The 27119-nt window shown below is 46.9% G+C and overlaps 1 protein-coding gene across 5 annotated transcripts in view; it reads right to left on the bottom strand.

Moving 5' to 3' along the window:
* The window catches only part of LOC118374116 (protein transport protein Sec24C-like), a 33698-nt gene extending 9249 nt beyond the window's left edge, over nucleotides 1-24449 (bottom strand). For 2 of the 5 annotated variants that reach the window (XM_052492525.1, XM_052492512.1), the window contains exons 1-12: nucleotides 24288-24449; nucleotides 17102-17277; nucleotides 16720-16800; nucleotides 15688-15805; nucleotides 15413-15579; nucleotides 11251-11859; nucleotides 10962-11101; nucleotides 5047-5286; nucleotides 4799-4937; nucleotides 4587-4702; nucleotides 4283-4407; nucleotides 1488-1679 (exon numbers count right to left, since the gene is read on the bottom strand). In XM_052492525.1, coding sequence (XP_052348485.1) covers nucleotides 1488-1679; nucleotides 4283-4407; nucleotides 4587-4702; nucleotides 4799-4937; nucleotides 5047-5286; nucleotides 10962-11101; nucleotides 11251-11859; nucleotides 15413-15579; nucleotides 15688-15805; nucleotides 16720-16800; nucleotides 17102-17258 — 2084 coding nt within the window. In that variant the 5' untranslated portion in view covers nucleotides 17259-17277; nucleotides 24288-24449. Of the gene's footprint in view, nucleotides 1-1487; nucleotides 1680-4282; nucleotides 4408-4586; nucleotides 4703-4798; nucleotides 4938-5046; nucleotides 5287-10961; nucleotides 11102-11250; nucleotides 11860-15412; nucleotides 15580-15687; nucleotides 15806-16719; nucleotides 16801-17101; nucleotides 17278-23735; nucleotides 23872-24287 lie in introns of those variants that run through there. The other 3 variants (XM_052492535.1, XM_052492533.1, XM_052492520.1) reach the window with 2 other exon arrangements.
* Between the last annotated feature and the right edge of the window lie 2670 nt (nucleotides 24450-27119).

A 27119-nucleotide genomic window follows, 5' to 3' on the forward strand; every position in this document is an offset into this window, starting at 1 on the left:
GTTGTGTTTAATTTTTCTACATGGTCACCTCAATCAAAACCCACCAATCAGTAAAGTACATTAGCCTGATGATTCCTGTAATGAAAGTTTACGCCCTGCAGCTGCCCCGGTTGTTTTTCGCTGGCGCCTGCCGCCCACTGCGGGAGGGGAGCCTGCCGCCCACTGCGGGAGGGGAGCCTGCCGCCCACTGCGGGAGGGGAGCCTGCCGCCCACTGCGGGAGGGGAGCCTGCCGCCCACTGCGGGAGGGGAGCCTGCCGCCCACTGCGGGAGTGGAGCCTGCCGCCCACTGCGGGAGGGGAGCCTGCCGCCCACTGCGGGAGGGGAGCCTGCCGCCCACTGCGGGAGGGGAGCCTGCCGCCCACTGCGGGAGGGGCCCCTTCGGGGAGCGAGCCACTCGCTCTCTCCTTTCCCGGGGTGGGTATAATTTATTTCTCAACTCTGATTACTGGGCTCAACAACCCAGATATTACATATGGCTGAGATGGGTCTGTGGAGCGCATCGGCCAATGCATCGGCATCATTGGGCAGTTTTTTAGGGCATAAAATGTACTGCTAGACTAACTTATGGATACTAGCAGTGGGTATTATATTTTGAGTTAGCGATCTAGCTCATGTTTTTGGGTTTATATTTAGAGTTCGCAATCTAGGTCATGTGTTTGGAGTTTCCACTTCGAAGGTGGTGAATTAGCCCCCCAAAAAGAAGCCCATGATATTAGTATATAAAGATTTAGGCAAATTCATCTCCATTGAACAGTAAATACAGAAATAATCTATTTGTAAATCTGAAATTCATGACAATCACTGGATTAGGTTGCACATAAAAACATTTTCTATCACAACTTGTTAGATGAAAACAAGTTATTTCTTCAATGCCATCTCAGTAGTGTATTAGACTAAAATGATTATTAGAGCCGGAATATTTAAGACATATTCAGTTAAGAGCAATATTTTCCCTTTATGTAATACACAGGATTTCCCGGCTCTATTTGGGACTCATTGGGTCTGGGTTGATGGTAACTACACTTGATACTGAATGTTATGGATTGTTCTCATATCTGTTGATAGCGACTGACGCCGGACTGAAGGTACAAGGACAGAGGACACTGTCACTGTATTCTGTACAAGCTGGTGTTGACAGAACGTCGGTGCTGTGAGATTAGAATAGAAGGACCTTCTTAGAGAAGCGGAGTTACACATTTTCTCTGCTTCTGTTCTGGAGGCGTCTCCCTGTTGCAACTTGTATTAGATCAGATGGACATCGATTGTCTGCTCTTCTCCTCACCTTGAAAAACCCTATTATATTTACATATGTTCTCTATCGCGTGATAGTGCAAGAACAAAATAGCTGTGACCAAATCATGGGCTGGTGCCACCAACTGAAAAACAGATGCACCAGCGGAAATGTTAGTCTGGAGATCTGGTGTGTGTGTGAGTGTGTGAGTGTGTGAGTGTGAGTGTGTGTGAGTGTGTGTGTGTGTATACATACCTCTCGATGACCATCCGGCTGTCGTTGACGTTGACCAGGAAGCCGTCGAGCAGAGGGAGGAACATGTCACTGACGTCACTGACCACCATCATCTGGGGCTGGGCCAGGCTGGACTTGACGTTGTAGAAGTGCAACACCTTGTTGTAGGTTACAAAACCCACACGCACCACCGAGTCTGCCTCTGGATTCTCCCTGGAGGGACAAGACACAAAATGTTATTAATTCACTGGTGTGTCTACCTGGGCAGGCGGTGTGTGTCTACCTGGGCAGGCGGTGTGTGTCTACCTGGGCAGGCAGTGTGTGTCTACCTGGGCAGGCAGTGTGTGTCTACCTGGGCAGGCAGTGTGTGTCTACCTGGGCAGGCAGTGTGTGTCTACCTGGGCAGGCAGTGTGTGTCTACCTGGGCAGGCAGTGTGTGTCTACCTGGGCAGGCAGTGTGTGTCTACCTGGGCAGGCAGTGTGTGTCTACCTGGGCAGGCAGTGTGTGTCTACCTGGGCAGGCAGTGTGTGTCTACCTGGGCAGGCAGTGTGTGTCTTCCTGGGCAGGCAGTGTGTGTCTTCCTGGGCAGGCAGTGTGTGTCTTCCTGGGCAGGCAGTGTGTGTCTTCCTGGGCAGGCAGTGTGTGTCTTCCTGGGCAGGCAGTGTGTGTCTTCCTGGGCAGGCAGTGTGTGTCTTCCTGGGCAGGCAGTGTGTGTCTTCCTGGGCAGGCAGTGTGTGTCTTCCTGGGCAGGCAGTGTGTGTCTTCCTGGGCAGGCAGTGTGTGTCTTCCTGGGCAGGCAGTGTGTGTCTTCCTGTGTGTCTTCCTGGGCAGGCAGTGTGTGTCTTCCTGGGCAGGCAGTGTGTCTTCCTGGGCAGGCAGTGTGTGTCTTCCTGGGCAGGCAGTGTGTGTCTTCCTGGGCAGGCAGTGTGTGTCTTCCTGGGTCTTCCTGGGCAGGCAGTGTGTGTCTTCCTGGGCAGGCAGTGTGTCTTCCTGGGCAGGCAGTGTGTGTCTTCCTGGGCAGGCAGTGTGTGTCTTCCTGGGCAGGCAGTGTGTGTCTTCCTGGGCAGGCAGTGTGTGTCTTCCTGGGCAGGCAGTGTGTGTCTTCCTGGGCAGGCAGTGTGTGTCTTCCTGGGCAGGCAGTGTGTGTCTTCCTGGGCAGGCAGTGTGTGTCTTCCTGGGCAGGCAGTGTGTGTCTTCCTGGGCAGGCAGTGTGTGTCTTCCTGGGCAGGCAGTGTGTGTCTTCCTGGGCAGGCAGTGTGTGTGTCTTCCTGGGCAGGCAGTGTGTGTGTCTTCCTGGGCAGGCAGTGTGTGTGTCTTCCTGGGCAGGCAGTGTGTGTGTCTTCCTGGGCAGGCAGTGTGTGTGTCTTCCTGGGCAGGCAGTGTGTGTGTCTTCCTGGGCAGGCAGTGTGTGTGTCTTCCTGGGCAGGCAGTGTGTGTGTCTTCCTGGGCAGGCAGTGTGTGTGTCTTCCTGGGCAGGCAGTGTGTGTGTCTTCCTGGGCAGGCAGTGTGTGTGTGTCTTCCTGGGCAGGCAGTGTGTGTCTTCCTGGGCAGGCAGTGTGTGTGTCTTCCTGGGCAGGCAGTGTGTGTGTCTTCCTGGGCAGGCAGTGTGTGTGTCTTCCTGGGCAGGCAGTGTGTGTGTCTTCCTGGGCAGGCAGTGTGTGTGTCTTCCTGGGCAGGCAGTGTGTGTCTTCCTGGGCAGGCAGTGTGTGTGTCTTCCTGGGCAGGCAGTGTGTGTGTCTTCCTGGGCAGGCAGTGTGTGTGTCTTCCTGGGCAGGCAGTGTGTGTGTCTTCCTGGGCAGGCAGTGTGTGTGTCTTCCTGGGCAGGCAGTGTGTGTGTCTTCCTGGGCAGGCAGTGTGTGTGTCTTCCTGGGCAGGCAGTGTGTGTGTGTTCCTGGGCAGGCAGTGTGTGTGTTCCTGGGCAGGCAGTGTGTGTGTGTTCCTGGGCAGGCAGTGTGTGTGTTCCTGGGCAGGCAGTGTGTGTGTTCCTGGGCAGGCAGTGTTCCGGCAGGCAGTGTGTGTGTTCCTGGGCAGGCAGTGTGTGTGTTCCTGGGCAGGCAGTGTGTGTGTTCCTGGGCAGGCAGTGTGTGTGTTCCTGGGCAGGCAGTGTGTGTGTTCCTGGGCAGGCAGTGTGTGTGTTCCTGGGCAGGCAGTGTGTGTGTTCCTGGGCAGGCAGTGTGTGTGTTCCTGGGCAGGCAGTGTGTGTGTTCCTGGGCAGGCAGTGTGTGTGTTCCTGGGCAGGCAGTGTGTGTGTTCCTGGGCAGGCAGTGTGTGTGTTCCTGGGCAGGCAGTGTGTGTGTTCCTGGGCAGGCAGTGTGTGTGTTCCTGGGCAGGCAGTGTGTGTGTTCCTGGGCAGGCAGTGTGTGTGTTCCTGGGCAGGCAGTGTGTGTGTTCCTGGGCAGGCAGTGTGTGTGTTCCTGGGCAGGCAGTGTGTGTGTTCCTGGGCAGGCAGTGTGTGTGTTCCTGGGCAGGCAGTGTGTGTGTTCCTGGGCAGGCAGTGTGTGTGTTCCTGGGCAGGCAGTGTGTGTGTTCCTGGGCAGGCAGTGTGTGTGTTCCTGGGCAGGCAGTGTGTGTGTTCCTGGGCAGGCAGTGTGTGTGTTCCTGGGCAGGCAGTGTGTGTGTTCCTGGGCAGGCAGTGTGTGTGTTCCTGGGCAGGCAGTGTGTGTTCCTGGGCAGGCAGTGTGTGTGTTCCTGGGCAGGCAGTGTGTGTGTTCCTGGGCAGGCAGTGTGTGTGTTCCTGGGCAGGCAGTGTGTGTGTTCCTGGGCAGGCAGTGTGTGTGTTCCTGGGCAATGTGTGTGTGTGTGTGTGTGGGTGTACCTGGGCAGGTAGTCCAGTAGAGTCTTGAGCTCCTGACAGACGATGTTAACCATGCCACTCTTCACGGCGTTGTAAGACACATCGATGAAGAAGATGAACGACGGGGGTTGGGGGAGCTTATTGTTCTGAGAGAGAGAAGAACTTAGTATTTAGACTAGACATATTGAGCATATTACATCATGAGAATCTCTGGTATTGTGCCAAGCTTGGTCCTCTCATCTGGCTCTTTGAGAAAATCTTCTGGTCCAAATGGAGAAAACGCTACAGGGCTCCAGTCTCTCAGAAAAACACAGTAGTCACCTACCTTACAGTAGTCGACGGTGGCCACAAACTCGTAGCTGCCCAGAGAGAGCTCTGGCCGGTCGCAGCAGTCCACCCTCTTCCCTGTGTGGTCCAGATGCTGGAAGTAGTGGGGAGGCACTGTGGATGGATGGATATACTTAGACCGTGTTATAACCTACAATAACGATACCACACTAACACAATATCTTCCTGCACACACACACACACACACACCGTCTGTGACGCAGCTGCAGAAGCCACACTGGAAGCGGCGTCCGCCCTCGATGAACTGCATGTAGGGACACATGTAGGCCTTGCAGCGATTACAGCGGATTGGACCGGCCTCCCCATGGTCCACCATGTACGGACGGGTCTGAGAGACAACAGGGTTGTTAAGCTCAGAGAAGTGTTAACACAACAATAAAACGAGAGCGTGAATGTGATGAGAAGACCAGAGGAGATAGCGGTGTGGTGTGTCTCACCTCGTCGGGGGGCAACATGGCTAGAGGTTTGATTACGGCTGCCAGGGGGACCTGGGACTGTTTGGCCATGTCGGCCGTGCAGGGTATGTTGTAGGCTGTACAGCGGACGAACCGCGGGCTGGCGTTGCCCTGGTCTTTCACCTGGAAGTTGGTGGTGACAAGGGGCGGAGTCTGACCTTTGACCCCCGTGGTGAACGGCTCACTGCTCTTGTTGGCCCGGTCATCCTCAATCACCTGGATCTGTAATACATAGAGAACAGCAGTTTTACAGACACACTAACGTCAATACGATAGAGAGAAGAAAATGCATGCAGAGAGAGTAAGAAAATAAAAACGTTTGAAAACAGCGATGCCATCCCATAATAAGGCTGCGTAATTAACGGAATTTACGTCAAAAGAAATCGCAATATTAACATCGCAAGAGATCTACAACGGAAGCAGTAATTTGAGACGCCGCTCTCCCTCTACTCTTGCGGCTGCGCAGACGCTGTCAGATTGTTCCAAACGAGAACGATGCGGATTCTTAATACAAATGATTATATATGTCTGATTCAAACAGTTTGTGTTTTGATGTACAGTGCATACAGAAAGTATCCACATTTTGTTACGTTACAGCCTCGTTCTAAAATTGATTCAATTGTTTTTTCCCCCATCCTATAATGACAAAGCAAAAACTGAAATAACACATTTACTTCGGTCGAGAGACTTATTCTTGGTCACCTCCCTGACCAAAGCTCTTCTCCCCTGATTGCTCAGACTAGGAAGAGTCTTCTTCCATTTAAGAAGGAAGGAGGCCACTGTGTTCTTGGGGACCTTCAATGCAGCAGACATGAATTTAGTACCCTTCGCAAGATCTGTGCCGCGCCACAATCCGGTCTCGGAGCTCTATGGACAATTCCTTCGAGCTCATGGCTTGGTTTTTGCTCTGACATGCACTGTCAACTGTGGGACCTTATATAGACAATCAATTGTGCAATCAATTGAATTTACCACAGGTGAACTCCAATCAAGTTGTAGAAACATCTAGGATGATCAATGGAAACAGGATGCACCTGAACTGAATTTCAAGTCTCATAGCAAACGGTCTGAATAGTGGAAATATTTTCAACTGTTTTCACGTTGTCATTATGGGGGTAGTGTGAAGATTGTTGAGGATTTAATAAAAAAAAAAATCCATTTTAGAATAAGGCTGTAACATAATAACAAAATGCAGAAAAAGTTAAGGGGTCTGAATACTTTCCGAATGCACTGTACATAGCAAGTCAAACTGCAATACTATGTTTTGCCCATATCGTGCAGCCCTAAATCCCATAATACTAACACAATGGCACAGCAACACTGTAGAATACAGTGAAAAACACACCAAAACCACGAAGGAAGACGTAACACAAATGTAGAATGATCATGGACAAACGGCACAATGCAAGGAATTGTGGGTGAGATACTGCAGGCTGGCATGCGAGGAGGTGGTGGTGGTGGGGGGGAGGGGGTATCAGCAGTGAGCATGGTTTATCCCCAGAGGCAAAGATGGGCTCCAGAGGGTCAGGGCAGTGTTTCTTCTGGGAAAACACTTGTAGCAGTGGGGGGGGTATCTAGGACTGAGAAGCTCACTTCTGGTGACTTAAAAAAAAAATCGAATTTCTACTCCAAAATGGATGAAAATACGGTGGGGTTTTACCTCAAGTTATGATACAATTGCCCCGTGTTACATGTATCCCCCTATGCAGTCACAGCCTGCTGTAGAGCGGTAACATACTTAACCATGCCACTGCTACAAACTCCAGGCATAAAAATGGGTGCTGTTTGTGCTATTTAGGAGGTTAAAAATAAATAAAGTAGGACTGGAAAGCTGGGAAGATCCCCCCTCTTTAACAAAGACCATTAGCAACTTGACCAAGCCTGCCCATTTCTCCTTCACCCAAATACAGATAGCTGATGTTCTGAAAGAAATGCAAAATCTGGACACCGGCAATTCAGCCGGGATAGACAATCTGGACCCTCTATTTCTAAGATCCCCAAAGATTGGAAAGCTGCTGCGGTCATCCCCCTCTTCAAAGGGGGAAGACACTCTAGACCCAAACTACTATAGACCTAGATCTATTCTACCCTGCCTATCTAAGGTCTTCGGAAGCCAATTTAACAAACAGATTACCGACCATTTCGAATCCCACCGTACCTTCTCCGCTATGCAATCTGGCTTCAGAGCTGGTCATGGGTGCACCTCAGCCACGCTCAAGGTCCTTAACGATATCATAACCGCCATCGATAAGAGAAAATACTGTGCAGCTGTATTCATCGACCTGGCCAAGGCTTTCGACTCGGTCAATCACCACATTCTTATCGGCAGACTCAACAGCCTTGGTTTCTCAAATGACTGCCTCGCCTGGTTCACCAACTACTTCTCAGACAGAGTTCAGTGTCAAATCGGAGGGCCTGTTGTCCAGACCTCTGGGAGTCTATGGGGGTGCCACAGGGTTCAATTCTCGGGCCGACTCTTTTCTCTGAATACATCAAAGATGTCGCTCTTGCTGCTGGTGATTCTCTGATCCACCTCTTACGCAGACGACACCATTCTGTATACTTCTGGCCCTTTGGACACTGTGTTAACTAACCTCCAGACGAGCTTCAATGCCATACAACTCTCCTTTCATGGCTTCCAACTGCTCTTAAATGCAAGTAAAACTAAATGCACGCTCTTCAACTGATCGCTGCCCACACCTGCCCGCCCATCCAGCATCACAACTCTGGACAACTACAAATACTTAAATGTCTGGTTAGACTGTAAACTCCCCTTCCAGACTCACAATAAGCATCTCCAATCCAAAATTAAATTTAGAATCGGCTTCCTATTTCGCAACAAAGCATCCTTAACTCATGCTGCCACACATACCCTCGTAAAACTGACTAAGGATCCTTGACTTCGGCGATGTCATCTACCAAATAGTCTCCAACACTTTACTCAGCAAATTGTATGCAGTCAATCACAGTGCCATCTGTTTTGTCACCAAAGCCCCATATACTACCCACCACTGAGACCTGTATGCTCTCGTTGGCTGGCCCTCGCCTCATATCAGTCACCAAATCCACTGGCTCCAGGTCCTCTACAAGTCTTTGCTGGGTAAAGCCTCGCCTTATCTCAGTTCACTGGTCAACATAGTAGCACCCACCCATAGCACATGCTCCAGCAGGTATATTTCACTGGTCACCCCCAAAGCCAAATCCTCCTTTGGCCCGCCTTTCCTTCCAGTTCTCTGCTGCCAATGACTGGAACAAACTGCAAAAATCACTGAAACTGGAGACTCATATCTCCCTCGCTAACTTTAAGCACCAGCTGTCAGAGCAGCTCACAGATCACAGCACCTGTACATAGCCAATCTGTAAATAGCCCATCCAACTACCTCATCCCCATACTGTTATTTATTTTGCTCCTTTGCACCCCAGTACCACTACTTGCACACTAATCTTCTGCAGATCGATCACTCCAGTGTTTAATTTGCCATACTGTAATTATCTCACCACTATGGTCTATTTATCGCCTCCCGTATCCTACCTCATTTGCACACATTGTATATAGACTTTCTCTATTGTATTATTGACGGTATGTTTATTTATTCCATGTTTAACTCTGTTGTTTGTATCGCACTGCTTTGCTTTATCTTGGCCAGGGCGCAGTTGTAAATGAGAACTTGTTCTCAACTTGCCTACCTGGTTAAATAAAGGTGTTCTCAACTAGCCTACCTGGTTAAATAGAGGTGTTCTCAACTAGCCTACCTGGTTAAATAAAGGTGAAAATAAAATAAACTTCAGTTTTTCCCACGATTGCAAGAATAGTTGTGCATTGACTGCTTGTCAGAATGTATGTTTCCCTCCCTATGGCACTTCAATACGCCTTCGAGAGGAATATTTATCTCGCATAGAACACACAAGCCAACTCAGTAAACAGATCAAATATTCTACTACGGGGTTCTGATCTCTATTGGATATCGTTTTGTTTGCAGAGGAAAGGTCAATGTGGACTGTTCCAGCATCTTTAAAGTATGCTTCAGCAGAAATACTTCCATTTTTTTCGACGGCGGCAGCAATGATTTTGACGTTGCGCAGCGCCACAGCTAAATGATAGCAGCGGAAACACTGATCACGGGGTCAGGGTTCAAAGGATCGGGTGTAGCAGTTTGTGAAGCGGAGAGGACACAGACGATCGCTGGGTTGGGGTAAGGGATTAGGGCATAGTGCAGACAGAGATAATGGGTTAAGGGGTATAGCAGAGGGGTTAGGGTATAGACAGAGGGATAATGGTTTACGGGGTAGGGCATTGGGTTAGGGTGTAGACAGGAGGATAATGATTTACGGGGTAGGGCATTGGGTTAGGTGTAGACAGGAGGATAATGATTTACGGGGTAGGGCATAGGGTTAGGTGTAGATAGGAGGATAATGGTTTACGGGGTAGGGCATTGGGTTAGGTGTAGACAAGAGGATAATGGTTTACGGGGTAGGGGATTGGGTTAGGTGTAGACAGGAGGATAATGATTTACGGGGTAGGGCATTGGGGTTAAGGTGTAGACAGGAGGATAATGATTTACGGGGTAGGGCATTGGGGTTAAGGTGTAGACAGGAGGATAATGATTTACGGGGTAGGGCATTGGGTTATGTGTAGACAGGAGGATAATGATTTACGGGGTAGGGCATTGGGGTTAAGGTGTAGACAGGAGGATAATGATTTACGGGGTAGGGCATTGGGTTAGGTGTAGACAGGAGGATAATGACTTACGGGGTAGGGCATTGGGTTAGGTGTAGACAGGAGGATAATGATTTACGGGGTAGGGCATTGGGTTAGGTGTAGACAGGAGGATAATGATTTACGAGGTAGGGCATTGGGTTAGGTGTAGACAGGAGGATAATGATTTACGGGGTAGGGCATAGGGTTAGGTGTAGATAGGAGGATAATGATTTACGGGGTAGGGCATTGGGTTAGGTGTAGACAGGAGGATAATGATTTACGGGGTAGGGCATTGGGTTAGGTGTAGACAGGAGGATAATGATTTACGGGGTAGGGCATAGGGGTTAGGTGTAGACAGGAGGATAATGATTTACGGGGTAGGGCATTGGGTTAGGTGTAGACAGGAGGATAATGATTTACGGGGTAGGGCATAGGGTTAGGTGTAGATAGGAGGATAATGATTTACGGGGTAGGGCATTGGGTTAGGTGTAGACAGGAGGATAATGATTTATGGGGTAGGGCATTGGGTTAGGTGTAGACAGGAGGATAATGATTTATGGGGTAGGGCATTGGGGTTACAAGGTAAACAGGAGACTTACTGGACTGGGGATAGCATCTGGGTCTATTCTATGTCTGAATTTCTGCACAGCCGGCAGCTCAGACACTCGCTTTACATTCACAACAGAGTTTTGTCCAGCAAATTAAATTAAACAAACCAAAAGAAGAAAAAAAAAACGGGACAAAGAGACAAGAGGATGAAAATAACTCTGTAGCAGGATTATTAAATCCCTGACTGATTGTCCAGACTGGGATTATTGGTTCTAGATTAGTCAGCGATCAGAGAGAAGGCCAGCAGATCATCAGTCTGAAGCACATGCTCAACTTGGACTGGGTTACACTGTTAAGACAGACATGCAGTTTTGTATTGCTATCCTTGAAAGAATTGATTCTCATCCAGAATCCTATTTTCTGTAACCCCCCCCCCCCAAAATAGCATTTTTTACTCATAGGGCCCGGCATGATGTACCCACTTTTCCTTGTTTTACTATCCTTGTGAGGACTGCTGGTACCCACAAGGAAATTTAAACAAAAACACACACACGGTACAATATCTAACCTCATTATCACCAACACACTAATACATCACAGGACAAAGTGTTTGTGTGTTAGCAGGATGGGGAGAGTGCGTGTGTCTTACTGGGCTGGGGATGGAGTCGGGGTCCAGTCTCTTCTGTGTGGGAGCAGGGGTGGGGGCAGGGACTGCGCCGTAGTTCTGTTGCCCAGGATACTGCGGGCCTGCATAGCCGGGCTGGGGGCCTCTGGGCTGCCCAAACGCACCTAAGGAGAAAAATATTTATCCATCTATTAGAAACTCTTCTGGTTTATTGGCTAGAAAATGGTGGACCTACCAAGACAACATTTTGTTGTCAAAAGCAAACCAGCGGTCTGGTAGAAGTTGTACAGGGGTTTGACCATGGTGAACTCACCATTCTGCTGGGTTGGGTATCCTCCCTGCATGCCAGGCTGAGGAGGCTGCTGCATGGGGCCAGGGGGAAGGGGGTTGGCCTGCTGCTGGGACATGGAGGGGGGTGGCATGGAGCATTGGGGAGGGGGGCCAGAGTGGAAGTGAGGGGGCCCGGGTTGGGACGGGGGCTGGGCGGCAGGGTACTGGGCAGGGGATGCAAAGGTAGGTGGGAAAGGGCCAGGTTGGGAGGAGGGAGGGGGGCCAGAGTACAAGGCCTGGGAGACTGGAGGAGGAGCACAGTTGGGAAAGGTTTGCTGCGCAGGGGGAGGAGGGCCAGGTGGGAAGGACTGTTGTCGAGAGACTGCAGGGGCCCGAGATTGGCTGGAAGGGGGAGGGCCCGAGTATGGAGAGGAGGAGGGGAAGGGTTGGGAGAGAGGGGGGGCGGAGGAGGGGAAGGGTTGTTGTTGAGAGGGAGGAGGGCCATCATAGTAAGGTTGGAGGGCTGCAGGCTCACTGGGAGGGGAAGGCTGGGAGGGGGCACCAGACACTGGGTGAGGAGCTTGTGTATAGGAGGGAGGGGCTGCAGCGGAGTAGGCAGCACTGATTGGAGGCTCGGAGATGGGAGGTGGAGCTGGTGAAAGAGCAGAGAACATTAAATTCAGCAAGAATCGGTAACTAGAGTTCAAAAAAATAAATAAAATCAAATTTTATTTGTCACATACACATGGTTAGCAGATGTTAAATGCGAGTGTAGCGAAATGCTTGTGCTTCTAGTTCCGACAATGCAGTGATAACCAACAAGTAATCTAACTAACAATTCCAAAACTACTGTCTTATACACAGTGTAAGGGGATAAGGAACATGTACATAAGGATATATGAATGAGTGATGGTACAGAGCAGCATACAGTAGATGGTATCGAGTACAGTATATACATATGAGATGAGTGTGTAGACAAAGTAAACAAAGTGGCATAGTTAAAGTGGCTAGTGATACATGTGTTACATAAGGATGCAGTCGATGATGTAGAGTACAGTATATACATATGCATATGAGATGAATAATGTAGGGTAAGTAACATTATATAAGGTAGCATTGTTTAAAGTGGCTAGTGATATATTTACATAATTTCCCATCAATTCCCATTATTAAAATGGCTGGAGTTGGGTCAGTGTCAATAACAGTGTGTTGGCAGCAGCCACTCAATGTTAGTGGTGGCTGTTTAACAGTCTGATGGCCTTGAGATAGAAGCTGTTTTTCAGTCTCTCGGTCCCAGCTTTGATGCACCTGTACTGACCTCGCCTTCTGGATGATAGCGGGGTGAACAGGCAGTGGTTCGGGTGGTTGATGTCCTTGATGATCTTAATGGCCTTCCTGTAACAACGGGTGGTGTAGGTGTCCTGGAGGGCAGGTAGTTTGCCCCCGGTGATGCGTTGTGCAGTCCTCACTACCCTCTGGAGAGCCTTACGGTTGAGGGCGGAGCAGTTGCCGTACCAGGCGGTGATACAGAGCCAGGATGCTCTCGATTGTGCATCTGTAGAAGTTTGTGAGTGCTTTTGGTGACAAGCCAAATTTCTTCAGCCTCCTGAGGTTGAATAGGCGCTGCTGCGCCTTCTTCACGACGCTGTCAGTGTGAGTGGACCAATTCAGTTTGTCTGTGATGTGTATGCCGAGGAACTTAAAACTAGCTACCCTCTCCACTACTGTTCCATCGATGTGGATAGGGGGGTGTTCCCTCTGCTGTTTCCTGAAGTCCACAATCATCTCGTTAGTTTTGTTGACGTTGAGTGTGAGGTTATTTTCCTGACACCACACTCCGAGGGCCCTCACCTCCTCCCTGTAGGCCGTCTCGTCGTTGTTGGTAATCAAGCCTACCACTGTTGTGTCGTCCGCAAACTTGATGATTGAGTTGGAGGCGTGCGTGGCCACGCAGTCGTGGGTGAACAGGGAGTACAGGAGAGGGCTCAGAACGCACCCTTGTGGGGCCCCCGTGTTGAGGATCAGCGGGGAGGAGATGTTGTTGCCTACCCTCACCACCTGGGGGCGGCCCGTCAGGAAGTCCAGTACCCAGTTGCACAGGGCGGGGTCGAGACCCAGGGTCTCGAGCTTGATGACGAGCTTGGAGGGTACTATGGTGTTGAATGCCGAGCTGTAGTCGATGAACAGCATTCTCACATAGGTATTCCTCTTGTCCAGGTGGGTTAGGGCAGTGTGCAGTGTGGTTGAGATTGCATCGTCTGTGGACCTATTTGGGCGGTAAGCAAATTGGAGTGGGTCTAGGGTGTCAGGTAGGGTGGAGGTGATATGGTCCTTGACTAGTCTCTCAAAGCACTTCATGATGACGGAAGTGAGTGCTACGGGCGGTAGTCGTTTAGCTCAGTTACCTTAGCTTTCTTGGGAACAGGAACAATGGTGGCCCTCTTGAAGCATGTGGGAACAGCAGACTGGTATAGGGATTGATTGAATATGTCCGTAAACACACCGGCCAGCTGGTCTGCGCATGCTCTGAGGCGCGACTGGGGATGCCGTCTGGGCCTGCAGCCTTGCGAGGGTTAACACGTTTAAATGTCTTACTCACCTCGGCTGCAGTGAAGGAGAGACCGCATGTTTCCGTTGCAGGCCGTGTCAGTGGCACTGTATTGTCCTCAAAGCGGGCAAAAAGTTATTTAGTCTGCCTGGGAGCAAGACATCCTGGTCCGTGACTGGGCTGGATTTCATCTTGTAGTCCGTGATTGACTGTAGACCCTGCCACATGCCTCTTGTGTCTGAGCCATTGAATTGAGATTCCACTTTGTCTCTGTACTGACGCTTAGCTTGTTTAATAGCCTTGCGGAGGAATAGCTGCACTGTTTGTATTCAGTCATGTTGCCAGACACCTTGCCCTGATTAAAAGCAGTGGTTCGCGCTTTCAGTTTCACGCGAATGCTGCCATCAATCCACGGTTTCTGGTTAGGGAATGTTTTTATCGTTGCTATGGGAACGACATCTTGACGCACGTTCTAATGAACTCGCACACCGAATCAGCGTATTCGTCAATATTCCCATCTGACGCAATACGAAACATGTCCCAGTCCACGTGATGGAAGCAGTCTTGGAGTGTAGAGTCAGCTTGGTCGGACCAGCGTTGGACAGACCTCAGCGTGGGAGCCTCTTGTTTTAATTTCTGCCTGTAGGCAGGGATCAGCAAAATGGAGTCGTGGTCAGCTTTTCCGAAAGGGGGGCGGGGCAGGGCCTTATATGCGTCGCGGAAGTTAGAGTAACAATGATCCAAGGTTTTACCACCCCTGGTTGCGCAATCGATGGCTTTGTTAAAATCCCCAGCTACAATGAATGCAGCCTCCGGATAAATGTTTTCCAGTTTGCAAAGAGTTAAATAAAGTTCGTTCAGAGCCATCGATGTGTCTGCTTGGGGGGGATATATACGGCTGTGATTATAATCGAAGAGAATTCTCTTGGAAGATAATGCGGTCTACATTTGATTGTGAGGAATTCTAAATCAGGTGAACAGAAGGATTTGAGTTCCTGTATGTTTCCTTCATCACACCATGTCCCGTTAGTCATGAGGCATACGCATCTTCTTACCAGAGAGATGTTTGTTTCTGTCCGCGCGATGCGTGGAGAAACCCGTTGGCTGCACCGCCCTGGATAGCGTCTTCCCAGTAAGCCATGTTTCCGTAAAGCAGAGAACGTTGCAGTCTCTGATGTCCCTCTGGAATGCCACCCTTGCTCGGATTTCATCAACCTTGTTGTCGAGAGACTGGACATTGGCAAGAAGAATACTGGGAAGTGGTGCGCGATGTGCCCTTTTTCGGAGTCTGACCAGAACACCGCCGCGTTTCCCTCTTTTTCGTAGTCGTTTCCTTGGGTCGCTGCAAGCGATCCATTCCGTTGTCCTGTTTGTAAGGCAGAACACAGGATCCGCGTCGCGGAAAACATATTCTTGGTCGTACTGATGGTGAGTTGACGCTGATCTTATATTCAGTAGTTCTTCTCGACTGTATGTAATGAAACCTAAGATGACCTGGGGTACTAATGTAAGAAATAACACGTAAAAAAACAAAAAACTGCATAGTTTCCTAGGAACGCGAAGCGAGGCGGCCATCTCAGTCGGCGCCTGCGTGTTTAGTAAGATGCAAAGTTCGGCACGAAATTCGTCAATTGATTCATTTGAAATAATTTCTTACCATATCCCGGCCCAGCAGAGGTGAGGGGGCCTAACCCGACCTGCATCCCTGACATCTGATTGGTCATCTGTTGCATGGAGGGCTGCACCCCGTACTGCTGGGGGTAAGAAGGGTGTGGCCCTGACAAGTTCATAGCACCTTGGCTATACGACTGACACACTGGCGGCCTGGACACACGTACAAAAAAAACAACTCAGTACACACACACACATAAACATCTGGACACACACCCACAACCGCTGTCTACTGGATACTCTCCATGTGTGTTGTCTGACCTGTGAGCTGACTGAGCCATAGAGTGATCCATAGGTGGGGGCCCATTCTGAATGTCTCCCTGGGCATACTGGGAGTAGGCCTGGTTGGTGGAGACTGGAGGGGGGCCCCTGGTAGATCCTGAGAGAGAGGGAGGCTGTTAGGCACCTGACTGCAATGACCACAGGGTTTGAAACACAGCGGATGCATTCTTGAAGTTACATCATCACCTATGATGAATGTTACGTCATCAACGCAAGAATGTTAAATGGAGGATTACTTCCTGCCAAAAAAAAACACATTGGTAAAGTTAGTCCTCCTAAGGTAAGGTTGGGCAGTATACTGTATACGTTGGTAAAGTTAGTCATCCTAAGGTAAGGTTGGGCAGTATACTGTATACGTTGGTAAAGTTAGTCATCCTAAGGTAAGGTTGGGCAGTATACTGTATACGTTGGTAAAGTTAGTCCTCCTAAGGTAAGGTTGGGCAGTATACCGTATACGTTGGTAAAGTTAGTCCTCCTAAGGTAAGGTTGGGCAGTATACTGTATACGTTGGTAAAGTTAGTCATCCTAAGGTAAGGTTGGGCGGTATACTGTATACGTTGGTAAAGTTAGTCCTCCTAAGGTAAGGTTGGGCAGTATACTGTATACGTTGGTAAAGTTAGTCATCCTAAGGTAAGGTTGGGCAGTATACTGTATACGTTGGTAAAGTTAGTCCTCCTACGGTAAGGATGGGCAGTATACTGTATACGTTGGTAAAGTTAGTCATCCTAAGGTAAGGTTGGGCAGTATACTGTATACGTTGGTAAAGTTAGTCCTCCTAAGGTAAGGTTGGGCAGTATACTGTATACGTTGGTAAAGTTAGTCCTCCTAAGGTAAGGTTGGGCGGTATACCGTATACGTTGGTATGTTGCATACCTTGCAGGTAAAGCCATGTGAAAAAGCTACATCTTAGATTTGGAACTTTAAGCGGTTCATTAGAACCATTGCTCTCAGACACATGACCAGCAGGCTGTAGAAGCATGTAGGTGGGAGGAGCCAAGAGGAAGCAGTTACCCAAGTCAAGAGGAGAGGGCAGGTCAGAGACTGGGTTAGCTGGCACAGCCTTAGAGGGAAAGCTGGCATAGGTAGAATAACCTGAAAGACAAGAAGAGGCAGACACCATGTACTGAGGAAAAGAAATGCTGAAAGACGGGTGAGGAGGAACACATACAAGCATTCACACTGCTCCAATCAAATACATACAAACAGGTTTTAGTTCCCTTTCTCTCTCACACAGAGACACACAGGAAAGGCAATGAACTTTGCAACAGGCACAGAGATACTCTCTACCTTGCAGAAGGCAAGCTAGCTTTAGGGAAGAACATAGACAGGAAGAAGAAGCAAGAGGGAAGAAGCAAACCAGAGGGAAAGGTTAGGAAAAGAGGGATAGACATACCTTGTGGAGCCCCAGGCTGGTAGGCTGTAGCAGGGCCGCTGTAGGGTCCATAGGGGCCGGGGTAACCGCCTCCCAAGGGAGCGTAGCTAGGCTGGCCGTAGCCAGGCTGGGGCTGGCCGTACGGAGATGCCATGGGAGGCTGCTGGTTCACATTCATCCTCAATTCATACCTAGAGCTGGGAGAAGTTAACATGCATTTAACTCCCAAGGCAGGGGTTGATTTCTAGATCAACTTCACTGCCCTGACAGTAAGTACTAGGACAACAGCGTTAATGTTTTGACGTTCCAGGTGCAGGGTTCTACAGTGCCACTATTTTACTTGCATATTTGCCTAAATATTTAGCCGTCGGAATTAGAACTTTGTTTAGGCGCACCATTGAGTCAAGAGAAATGAAGGATTCTAGCTTTATTATGTCAAATATCTTTCATTGTGTTCCTGAATTTTTTTGTTCGTCTACATTTAAAATAAGGCGCAGGTGCTCCTTGCAAAAGAGGTCAGCGTTGAGCCACACGGGACTGCCCTGCTTCATTAGGGTAGGACTCCCTGTAGTTGGAAGTGAGCCCTTGCTATCAGAGCTGAGAGAAGAAGAATGGTTTCATGCATGTTAACATTAGAAGCCTCCTCCCTAAGTTTGTTTTATTCACTGCCTTAGCACACTCTGCCAACACGGATGTCCTAGCCGTGTCTGAATCCTTGCTTAGGAAAACCACCAAAAACCCTGAAATTTCCATCCCTAACTATAACATTTTCCGACAAGATAGAACTGGCGGAGTTGCAATCTACTGCAGAGATAGCCTGTCTTACTATCCAGGTCTGTAACAAAACAATTTGAGCTTCTATTTTTTTAAATCCACCTTTCCAAAAACAAGTCTCTCACTGTTGCTATTGACCACCTTCTGTCCCGAGTTATGCCCTGGACACCATATGTGAATTGATTGCCCTCCATCTATCTTCAGAGATTGTGCTGTTAGGTGACAAACTGGGACATGCTTAACACCCCGGCCATTCTGCAATCTAAGCTAGATGCCGTCAATCTCACACAAATTATCAAATGAACCTACCAGGTATAACCCCAAATCCGTAAACACGGGCACCCTCATAGATATCATCCTAACCAACCAGCCCTCCAAATACACCTCTGCTGTCTTCAACCAGGATCTCAGCGATCACTGACTTATTGCCTGCTTCCGTAATGAGTCTGCGGTCAAACGACCACCCCTCATCACTGTCAAACGCTCCCTAAAACATTTCAGCGAGCAGGCCTTTCTAATCGACCTGGCCCGGGAATCCTGTAAGGATATTGACCTCATTCCGTCAGTAAAGGATGCCTGGTTATTCTTTAAAAAAGTGCCTTCCTCACCACCTTAAATAAGCATGCCCCATTGAAAAATGTTGAACCAGGAACAGATATAGCCCTTGGTTCACCCAAGATGTGACTGTCCATGGCAAGCACAAAAACATCCTGTGGCGTACTGCATTAGCATCGAATAGCCCCCACGATATGCAACTTTTCAGGGAAGTTAGGAACATATAGAGACAGGCAGATTGAAAAAGTTTGCCTTTGCTTTCCTAACAGAAATTTGCATCCTGTAGCACAAACTCCAAAAAGTTCTGGGACACTGTAAAGTTCATGGAGAGTAAGAGCACCTCCTCCTAGCTGCCCACTGCACTGAGGCAAGGAAACACTGTCACCATCGATAAAGCCACAATAATTGAGAATTTCAATAAGCATTTTTCTACAGCTGGCCATGCTTTCCAAAGATTGGAAAGCTGCAGAGGTCATCCCCCTCTACAAAGGGGGAGACACCTTGGACCCAAACTGTTATAGACCCATATCCATCCTGCCCTGCCTTTCTAAAAAGTCTTCGAAAGCCAAGTTAACAAACAGATCACCAACCATTTCGAATCCCACCGTACCTTCTCCGCTAAGCAATCTTGGTTCCGAACTGGTCATGGGTGCACTTCAGCCACGCTCAAGGTTCTCAACGATATCATACCCGCCATTGATAAGAGACAATACTGTGCAGCTGTATTCATCGACCTGGCCATGGCTTTCGACTCGGTCAATCACCACATTCTTATCGGCAGACTCAACAGCCTTGGTTTCTCAAATGACTGCCTCGCCTGGTTCACCAACTACTTCTCAGATAGAGTTCAGTGTGTCAAATCGGAGGGCCTGTTGTCCAGACCTCTGGCAGTCTATGTGGGTGCCACAGGGTTCAATCCTTGGGCTGACTCTTTTCTCTGTATACATCAATGATGTCGCTCTTTCGGCTGGTGATTCACTGATCCACCTCTACGCAGACGATACCATTCTGTATACTTCTGGCCCTTCTTTGGACAATGTATTAACTAACCTCCAGACAAGCTTCAATGCCATACAACTCTCCTTCCGTGGCCTCCAACTGCTCTTAAATGCATGCTCTTCAACCAATCGCTGCCCACACCTGCCTGCCCATCTAGCATCACTACTCTGGACGGTTCGGACTTAGAATATGTGGATAACTATAAATACCTAGGTGTTTGGTTAGACTGCAAACTCCTTCCAGACTCACATTAAGCATCTACAATCCAAAATTAAATCTAGAATCGGCTTCCTATTTTGCAAAAAAGCATCCTTCACTCATGCTGCCAAACATACCCTCGTAAAACTGACTATCCTACCGATCCCAGACTTTGGCGATATAATTTACAAAATAGCTTCCAACACTCTACTCAGCAAATTAGATGCAGTCAATCACAGTGCCATCCGTTTTGTCACCAAAGCCCCATATACTACCCACAACTGCGACCTGTATACTCTCGTTGGCTGGCCCTCGCTTCATATTCGTCACCAAACCCACTTGCTCCAGGTCATCTACTAGTCTTTCCTAGGTTAAAGCCATGCCTTATCTCAGCTCACTGGTCACCATAGCACCCACCCATAGCAAGCACTCCAGCAGGTATATTTCACTGGTCACCCCCAAAGCCAAATCCTCCTTTGGCTGTCTTTCCTTCCAGTTCTCTGTTGCCAATGACTGGAACAAACTGCAAAAATCACTGAAGCTGGAGACTCATATCTCCCTCACTAACTTTAAGCACCAGCTGTCAGAGCAGCTCACAGATCACAGCACCTGCGCATCTGTAAACAGCCCATCCAACGACCTCATCCCCATACGGTTATTTTGCTCATTTACACCCCCGTATTTCCACTTGCACACTCATCTTCTGCACATCTATCACTCCAGTGTCTAATTGCTATATTGTAATTATTTCACCACTATGGCCTATTTATCGCCTTACCTCCCTTATCCTACCTCATTTGCACACATTGTATATAGACTTTTTCTATTGTATTATTGACTGTGTTTGTTTATTCCATGTATAACTCTGTGTTCTTGTTTGTTGCAATGCTTTGCTTCATCTTGGCCAGGTCGCAGTTGTAAATGATGAGAACCTGTTCTCAGCTAGCCTACCTGGTTAAATAAAGGTGAAATTAAAAATTAAAAAACAAGTCAAAGTGAAAAGAGTGTGAGCAGGTTGATGTAGTAACCCACTAAGGTCACCCTACCGGGCTGCGTTCACCTGGTTCTAGGGAGAATACATGCCCACTCAGCATAACCAGGCCAGCAGCTGTGTAATGGAGTCTGTATTGTACTGCAGGACTGCAGCGAACACCTCAGACACGGGCTGCTGCATCTCAATAGTCTTCTGGTCTCCATCAATGCTGATGTAGACAATCTGGAAAGCTGAGAGAGAATTCCAAGAGGGCATCCTCCATATTTATTTTGCTCATCATTTGTTTGATCGATCAGCGCAGAGGAGAGAAAAAGCACTAGAGTTTTGAGATGCAGCCCATGGTCCTGTTTAGCTTCACACCCGCAGTCTCAAACCTAGTCAATGTGCTGGACGGCTTGGAGTTACAGTAACATGAGATGATATAGCCGGTGGCCAGCTACACGTCACTGACAGTCAGTGACATACACTTCCGGTCAAAAGTTTCAGAAAACCTACTTATTCAAGGGTTTTTATTTGACTATTTTCTACATCATAGATTAATAGTGAAGACATCAAAACTATGAAATGACATATGGAATCATGTCGTAACCAAAAAAAGAAGTGTTAAATCAAGATTGAGATTCTTCAAAGTAGCCACCCTTTGCCTTGACAGCTTTGCACACTCTTGGCATTCTCTCAACCAGCTTCATGAGGTAGTCACCTGGAATGCATTTCAATTAACAGGTGTGTCTTTCCTTCTTAATGCTTTTGAGCCAATCAGTTGTGACAAGGTAGGGGTGGTGTACAGAAGATGGTCTTTTACCAAATAGGGTTAAGTCCATATTATGTCAGGAACAGCTCAAATAAGCAAAGAGAAACGATAGTCCATCATTACTTTAAGACATGAAGGTCAGTCAATCCAGAAAATGTCAAGACTGTTGGAAAAGCATTCTAGGTGAAGGTGTTTGAGATAACTCCAAGAGTGTTCAAAGCTGTCATTAAGGCAAAGGGTGGCTACTTGAAGAATCTCAAATACATTTAGATTTGTTTAACACTTTTGGTTATTACATGATTCCACATGTGTTATTTTATAGTTGTAATGTCTTCACTATTATTCTACAATGTAGATAAATAGTAAAAATAAAAGGCCTTGAATGAGTAGGTGTTCTAAACCTTTTGACCGGTAGTGCATGTCTATAATAGCAGTCATATTCCCTGTGACACAGTTTGAAACACACCTATATCAGCTCTGTGTATCGTTTTTCTCGACCACACCTTCACAATACACCTCAGTACACACTTGGCCCGGCCTTTAGCTCATGTGAATTGGCCAATATGGATAGGGCTAAACTTAAATGTTTCTTACGGAAGAAATATGGAAAGCATATGAATAACCATGGTAGCAATTAAAAGGGAACAGTGGAGATAATGGGGAAATTAGAAAGAAGATGACTACAGTTCAACAGACTGAATCCAAACATTACACTGTTGATTTTGTGCATTTTACATTTATCGTACTTTTTGCCTCATTTGTTCATAACAAACCCTGAAAACTCTGGATACACTCATTATTCCTGGAAAATTTGGGGTAGTTGCAACATAGGAACAAAAAAATGACAAAGGTTTGAGAGAGAGGTCTAACTCATGTCTCCAAGTGGCCACACACACATCTCTCCAAAGTGTGCACGGATCCCAAGTCATTTCAATGCACTTTTATGTCTAAAAATAATTATCTTCAACTACAAGGTGCTTTTTTTGCGCTCTCCTAGCTGTGCCATTAAGGAACTAGACCAAGGACACGTGTTTTTGTTTGGAACATCACCCATTCCCAGTCTTTACACAATTACTGTTGATCACACAATCCAAAAACGGTCCATTAGAAATCACGATCGGGTTCAGATGGGCACGATTTGAAAGTGTGTTCAATTGCCAACATGACTAGCTAAATTATAATATACGATCTTACAGTGTTAGGCTTTCATAAGGCAATTCAGAGAAGCAGATGGTCATTTCGGTGCGCATAGAAGGGAGTCATGAGTGCATTCAGATGTGTGGTTCATGGAACAATTTTCTTCCAATTTCAAACCGGATACAGGTACGAGCATAAAGGGTTAATTATCCTACAACAGACCTGACATGGTATTGAGTTTAGCAAACAGGAGGATGACGTTTCCCCACTTCATTTTCTTTTAAACACAACAAACTTCTTTGTGAGCCACCAACATAACCCTACCTATATACAACACAAGTAGGACCAACCTCTGATCAATCAGACCTTGTTGAACCATACTGCTCAATCAAACGTCATGTGCTAGGCTGACAGGCAGCCATACAATCACAGAGTTAGTGTCCTGTCCTGTCTGAACACTGAAAGTAGGCCTAACTAACGTTACACCCACCACCTAACGTTACTTGTCAACAAGACTGTTCGCATACTAGTAGCTGAGAGTAACTGGCTATTGAGCATTCATTCACTTACCTTACATGTCTTTCCTAAAAGGTTAAACGAGCAGGTTTAAAGGCACAAGAAAGACTGGACCATGATATTGAAATAGATGTAACTCATTGCCTATAGTAGCTAGCTAGTCTCGTCCAATGGAATTCGCATCGGTTAGTTAACTACTACCGTTACCGGGTTACATTGGCTGGCTTGTTAGCTGATGTAGCAATATTATCTTATGACAAACACGGGTTTATCCAACGCAGCTCGTTCAATAATTCAAAGTAGTAGTTGCCACGGTTAGAAATACAATACCATTGGATCAGTGTATCTATTAGCGTGACAGGCCTGTTGAAAGACTCATATTTTGCCGTGTCGGCTTTGGCAAAAAAACAAGTCGAACGTGCTATAACATCACGACTGGCTATCTAATTAGCTAGCTAAATCTGTTTAGAAACTGATTCTCGTTCATAATGCTTAGATTACTTGGTCAATACAACCCACGAGAGTATATTGAACACTTCAAAGAACAACGTAGCAGAGCTATGTGGTTAGCCAGGCAAGAGTAGCTAGCGGGGTCGGTTAGCTAACCTCAGCAACCAATGTCGCATTTGACCTAGCTAGCTAAATTATTATTCATGGTCCAGACCAGGCAGAGAATCAATCATATTTGTTTCTATACACGGAGTCTTCAGTCGAAACTTAAAATCACGAACCTTTGACAGCTAGTTGAGAGTTTGGGCCTAATTTACACACTAGTTTTAATCGTGGAAATACGAATCAGCTGTGGCTCTCCTGTTAGCTATGTAGCTAGTTAAAATAGCATGTAGTTAGAAGAACCAGACCTCTGGCTCTAACGTCCAGAAAGCTCAGATTCAAACTCTACAAGCGTTGTCATGTCAAAATACGTCCGTTGATCAGCAAATATAGAGTTCTGCTGAGCAACCATCTAAATGTAATCACGGTATGTACTTCCAAAAAAGGTCCAACGTTAAATTAAAATGTACAAACAACTAAAAGAGGCATTTAAAAAACATTTTTCTTATACTTTTTTCAATTAAAAAAAAAGTACATACCGGCCGTAACGAGAGTAAATTACGATAGTATTTTTTTTTTACAAAACGCTTAAAGAGCTGTTGAATGAGTTTGAATTGGGGCGTTAGAGAGGTCTGGTTCATTAACTAGTTAGCACCACCACGGAATCCCAATCCTATGTTTTCTTTCAAGGAATGTCACACACTGCACCACCGTACAACTCGACAACCCACCTTCAACCGGGTAAAATAACAAGTTAGCCAAGCAGACGTTTGTTTCCTGTTCAGAACCAGTTCCGAAGCCCTTTGGCCGTCAATACTTCAAAGCGATGACTTCCAGGGATTGATTGATGTTCTGCTAATCCTTTCTCTGGTTTCTCTCCAAGCAGACATTCGCACCGGAAGTGTCGTGACTGTCTGCCACGTCCACATCCGGACAGGGGTTGGGATATGAATTATGTAAAATTGTGTTCATAACAAAGTGGGAATTTACCACCATAGAGTTAGCTAGAGGACTATAGATGGGAAAAAAACTGTTTTGACATGGATATTGCTATTTAGGGATTCATCATTTTAAAATAGTGAAATGGTTGGGCCTTTCCTTGGGTGAAGGAAGGATCATATGATTCCATCTGGGTCACCAGGAGGGATCAGACAATGAATTATACTTGTGAGCAAACATACCATAACTATAGGTGGCAGTAAAACACCATCCTTGTCTTTATACCTGTTCAAACAACACTCTAGAGTCTAGACTCTGTTCTAGATGGCAGTATGCACCCTTTCAGTTTGTTATGCCTGTTTACTCCTCAGGTTGTCATTCCTTCCTTTCCGCAGATCCAGCACCAATCCATATCCCGGGTTCCAGTACCAGTCCCAGGCCCAGCACCAGACGAGGCACAGAGGAGGGAGCAGACCACAGGTAAGTACTACCGTCCCTTGTGTGTCTGATTCCTCCTCAGGTTGTCATTCCTCCCCTCTACAGACCCAGATCCCGACCCAGAACCTGCAGCAGCCCCAGTTCGCGGTTTCTGTTTTCTCCCAGTCCCGGCCACAGCACCAACACCAACACGGTTCCCAGTTTCCAGCCCAGACACCAACTGTTCTTCACCTCCAATAAAAGGACACAGACAGACCGGCAGCCACTCCACCAGACCAACCACTCAAGAAAAAACGTCAAAACTCAAACAGGTGAAATCTCCTTTCCAACAAACACTATCAAATGAAGACGGACGGACGGATTGTAATAGTTTGAATTTTGTTTTTGTCCTTTTCTAAATGAGGCTTTTTTTCTTTTCATTTAATAACTGACTGATTTATTAACTTAGCATTTATTGAATTGATTGAATATCTTGTTTTCAACTTTTGAACTTGAATACCATTTGAATTATGTATGACTTATGCATAACCAAATAAACAACCTTGAATGGTTCAGCGTTTGCCCTGTAGTCACTGCCAGTTTAAGTTTCAAGTTTTAAGGTCACATGCACAAGTACAATGAAATACCTTTCTTGCAAGCTCTAACCCCAACAAGGCAGTAATCAATAACAATGTAGTACTAAAATCAGCAAGGTAGAACAAAAACAAAATATAAAAATAAGAAATGAGAACACAATAAAGTAAGTAAGCATGCTATATACATGGGCATTTCCAGTACTATATTTACCATGTGGCGGGATACTGAATCCGTAGAGGTAGATGTGTATAGGAGTACGGTGACGAGGCATCAGGAAATATGATAAATGGAATAGCAGCAGCGTATATGATGATTGGGTGTGCGTGTGTGTAGAGTCCGTATACATTTTTGTACATATTATGTGTGTGTGTGAGCAAATGATGGAGTGTTTGTATGCGTGTTGGCGTGTCAGTGTGTGTAAGTGTGTAGGGCCCTTTGAGAGTTTATAGAGAATAAGAATAAAATACAAGGGTCAACTCAGATAGTCTGCGCAGCCATTTTGTTAGCGATATAGTTAAATATTTAGCAGTCTTATGGCATGGGGATAGAAGCTGTTCAGGAGCCTGTTGGTGTCAGACTTGATGTACTGGTACAGCTTGCCATACGGAAGCAGAGAGAACAGTTTATGGCTTGGGTGGTTGGAGTCTTTAATGATTTTCCCTTTTGCAATTATGGTATCACAGCTGAAAACTGTTGTGCACTAATGTACTTGTCCTCTTGCTCAGTTGTGCACTGCATTCTCCCACTCCTCTTTCTATTATGGTGAGAGAGTTTGCACTGTTCTGTGAAGGGAGTAGTGTAACAGTATAACTTTAGACCGTCCCCTCGCCCATAGGGACCCTCTGCACACATCACGAACCCCACAAAGCATCGTTACCCATCGCTCCACAAAAGCCGCGGCCATTGCAGAGCAAGGGGAACCACTACTTCAAGGTCTCAGAGCAAGTGACGTCACCGATTGAAACGCTATTTAGCGCGCACCACCGCCAACTAAGCTAGCGTTTCACATCCGTTACAGTAGTACACAGAGTTGTATGAGATATTCAGTTTCTTGGGAATTTCTCGCATGGAATAGCCTTCATTTCTCAGAACAAGAATAGACTGACGAGTTTCAGAAGATAGTGCTTTGTTTCTGGACATTTTGAGCCTGTAGTTGAACCCACAAATGTTGATGCTCCAGATACTCAACTAGTCTAAAGAAGGACAGTTTTATTGCTTCTTTAATCAGAACACAACATTTTTCAGCTGTGCTAACATAATTGCAAAAGGGTTTTCTAATGATCAATTCGCCTTTTAAAATTATAAACTTGGATTAGCTAATACAACGTGCCATTGGAACACAGGAGTGATGGTTGCTGATAATGGACCTCTGTACGGCTATGTAGATATTCTCATAAAAATCCGTAAATTCCAGCTACAATAGTAATTTACAATGTCTACACTGTACTTCTAATCAATTTGATGTTATTTTAAATTCATGGACAAAAAAATGTGCTTTTCTTTCAAAAACAAGGACATTTCTAAGTGACCCCAAACTTTTGAATGGCAGTGTACATATTACCTCAATTACCTCTACTATTTTTTATTTATTTTTTTATTTCACCTTTATT

This window comes from Oncorhynchus keta, chromosome 3, assembly GCF_023373465.1.
Source record: "Oncorhynchus keta strain PuntledgeMale-10-30-2019 chromosome 3, Oket_V2, whole genome shotgun sequence".
NCBI classification, from domain to species: domain Eukaryota; kingdom Metazoa; phylum Chordata; class Actinopteri; order Salmoniformes; family Salmonidae; genus Oncorhynchus; species Oncorhynchus keta.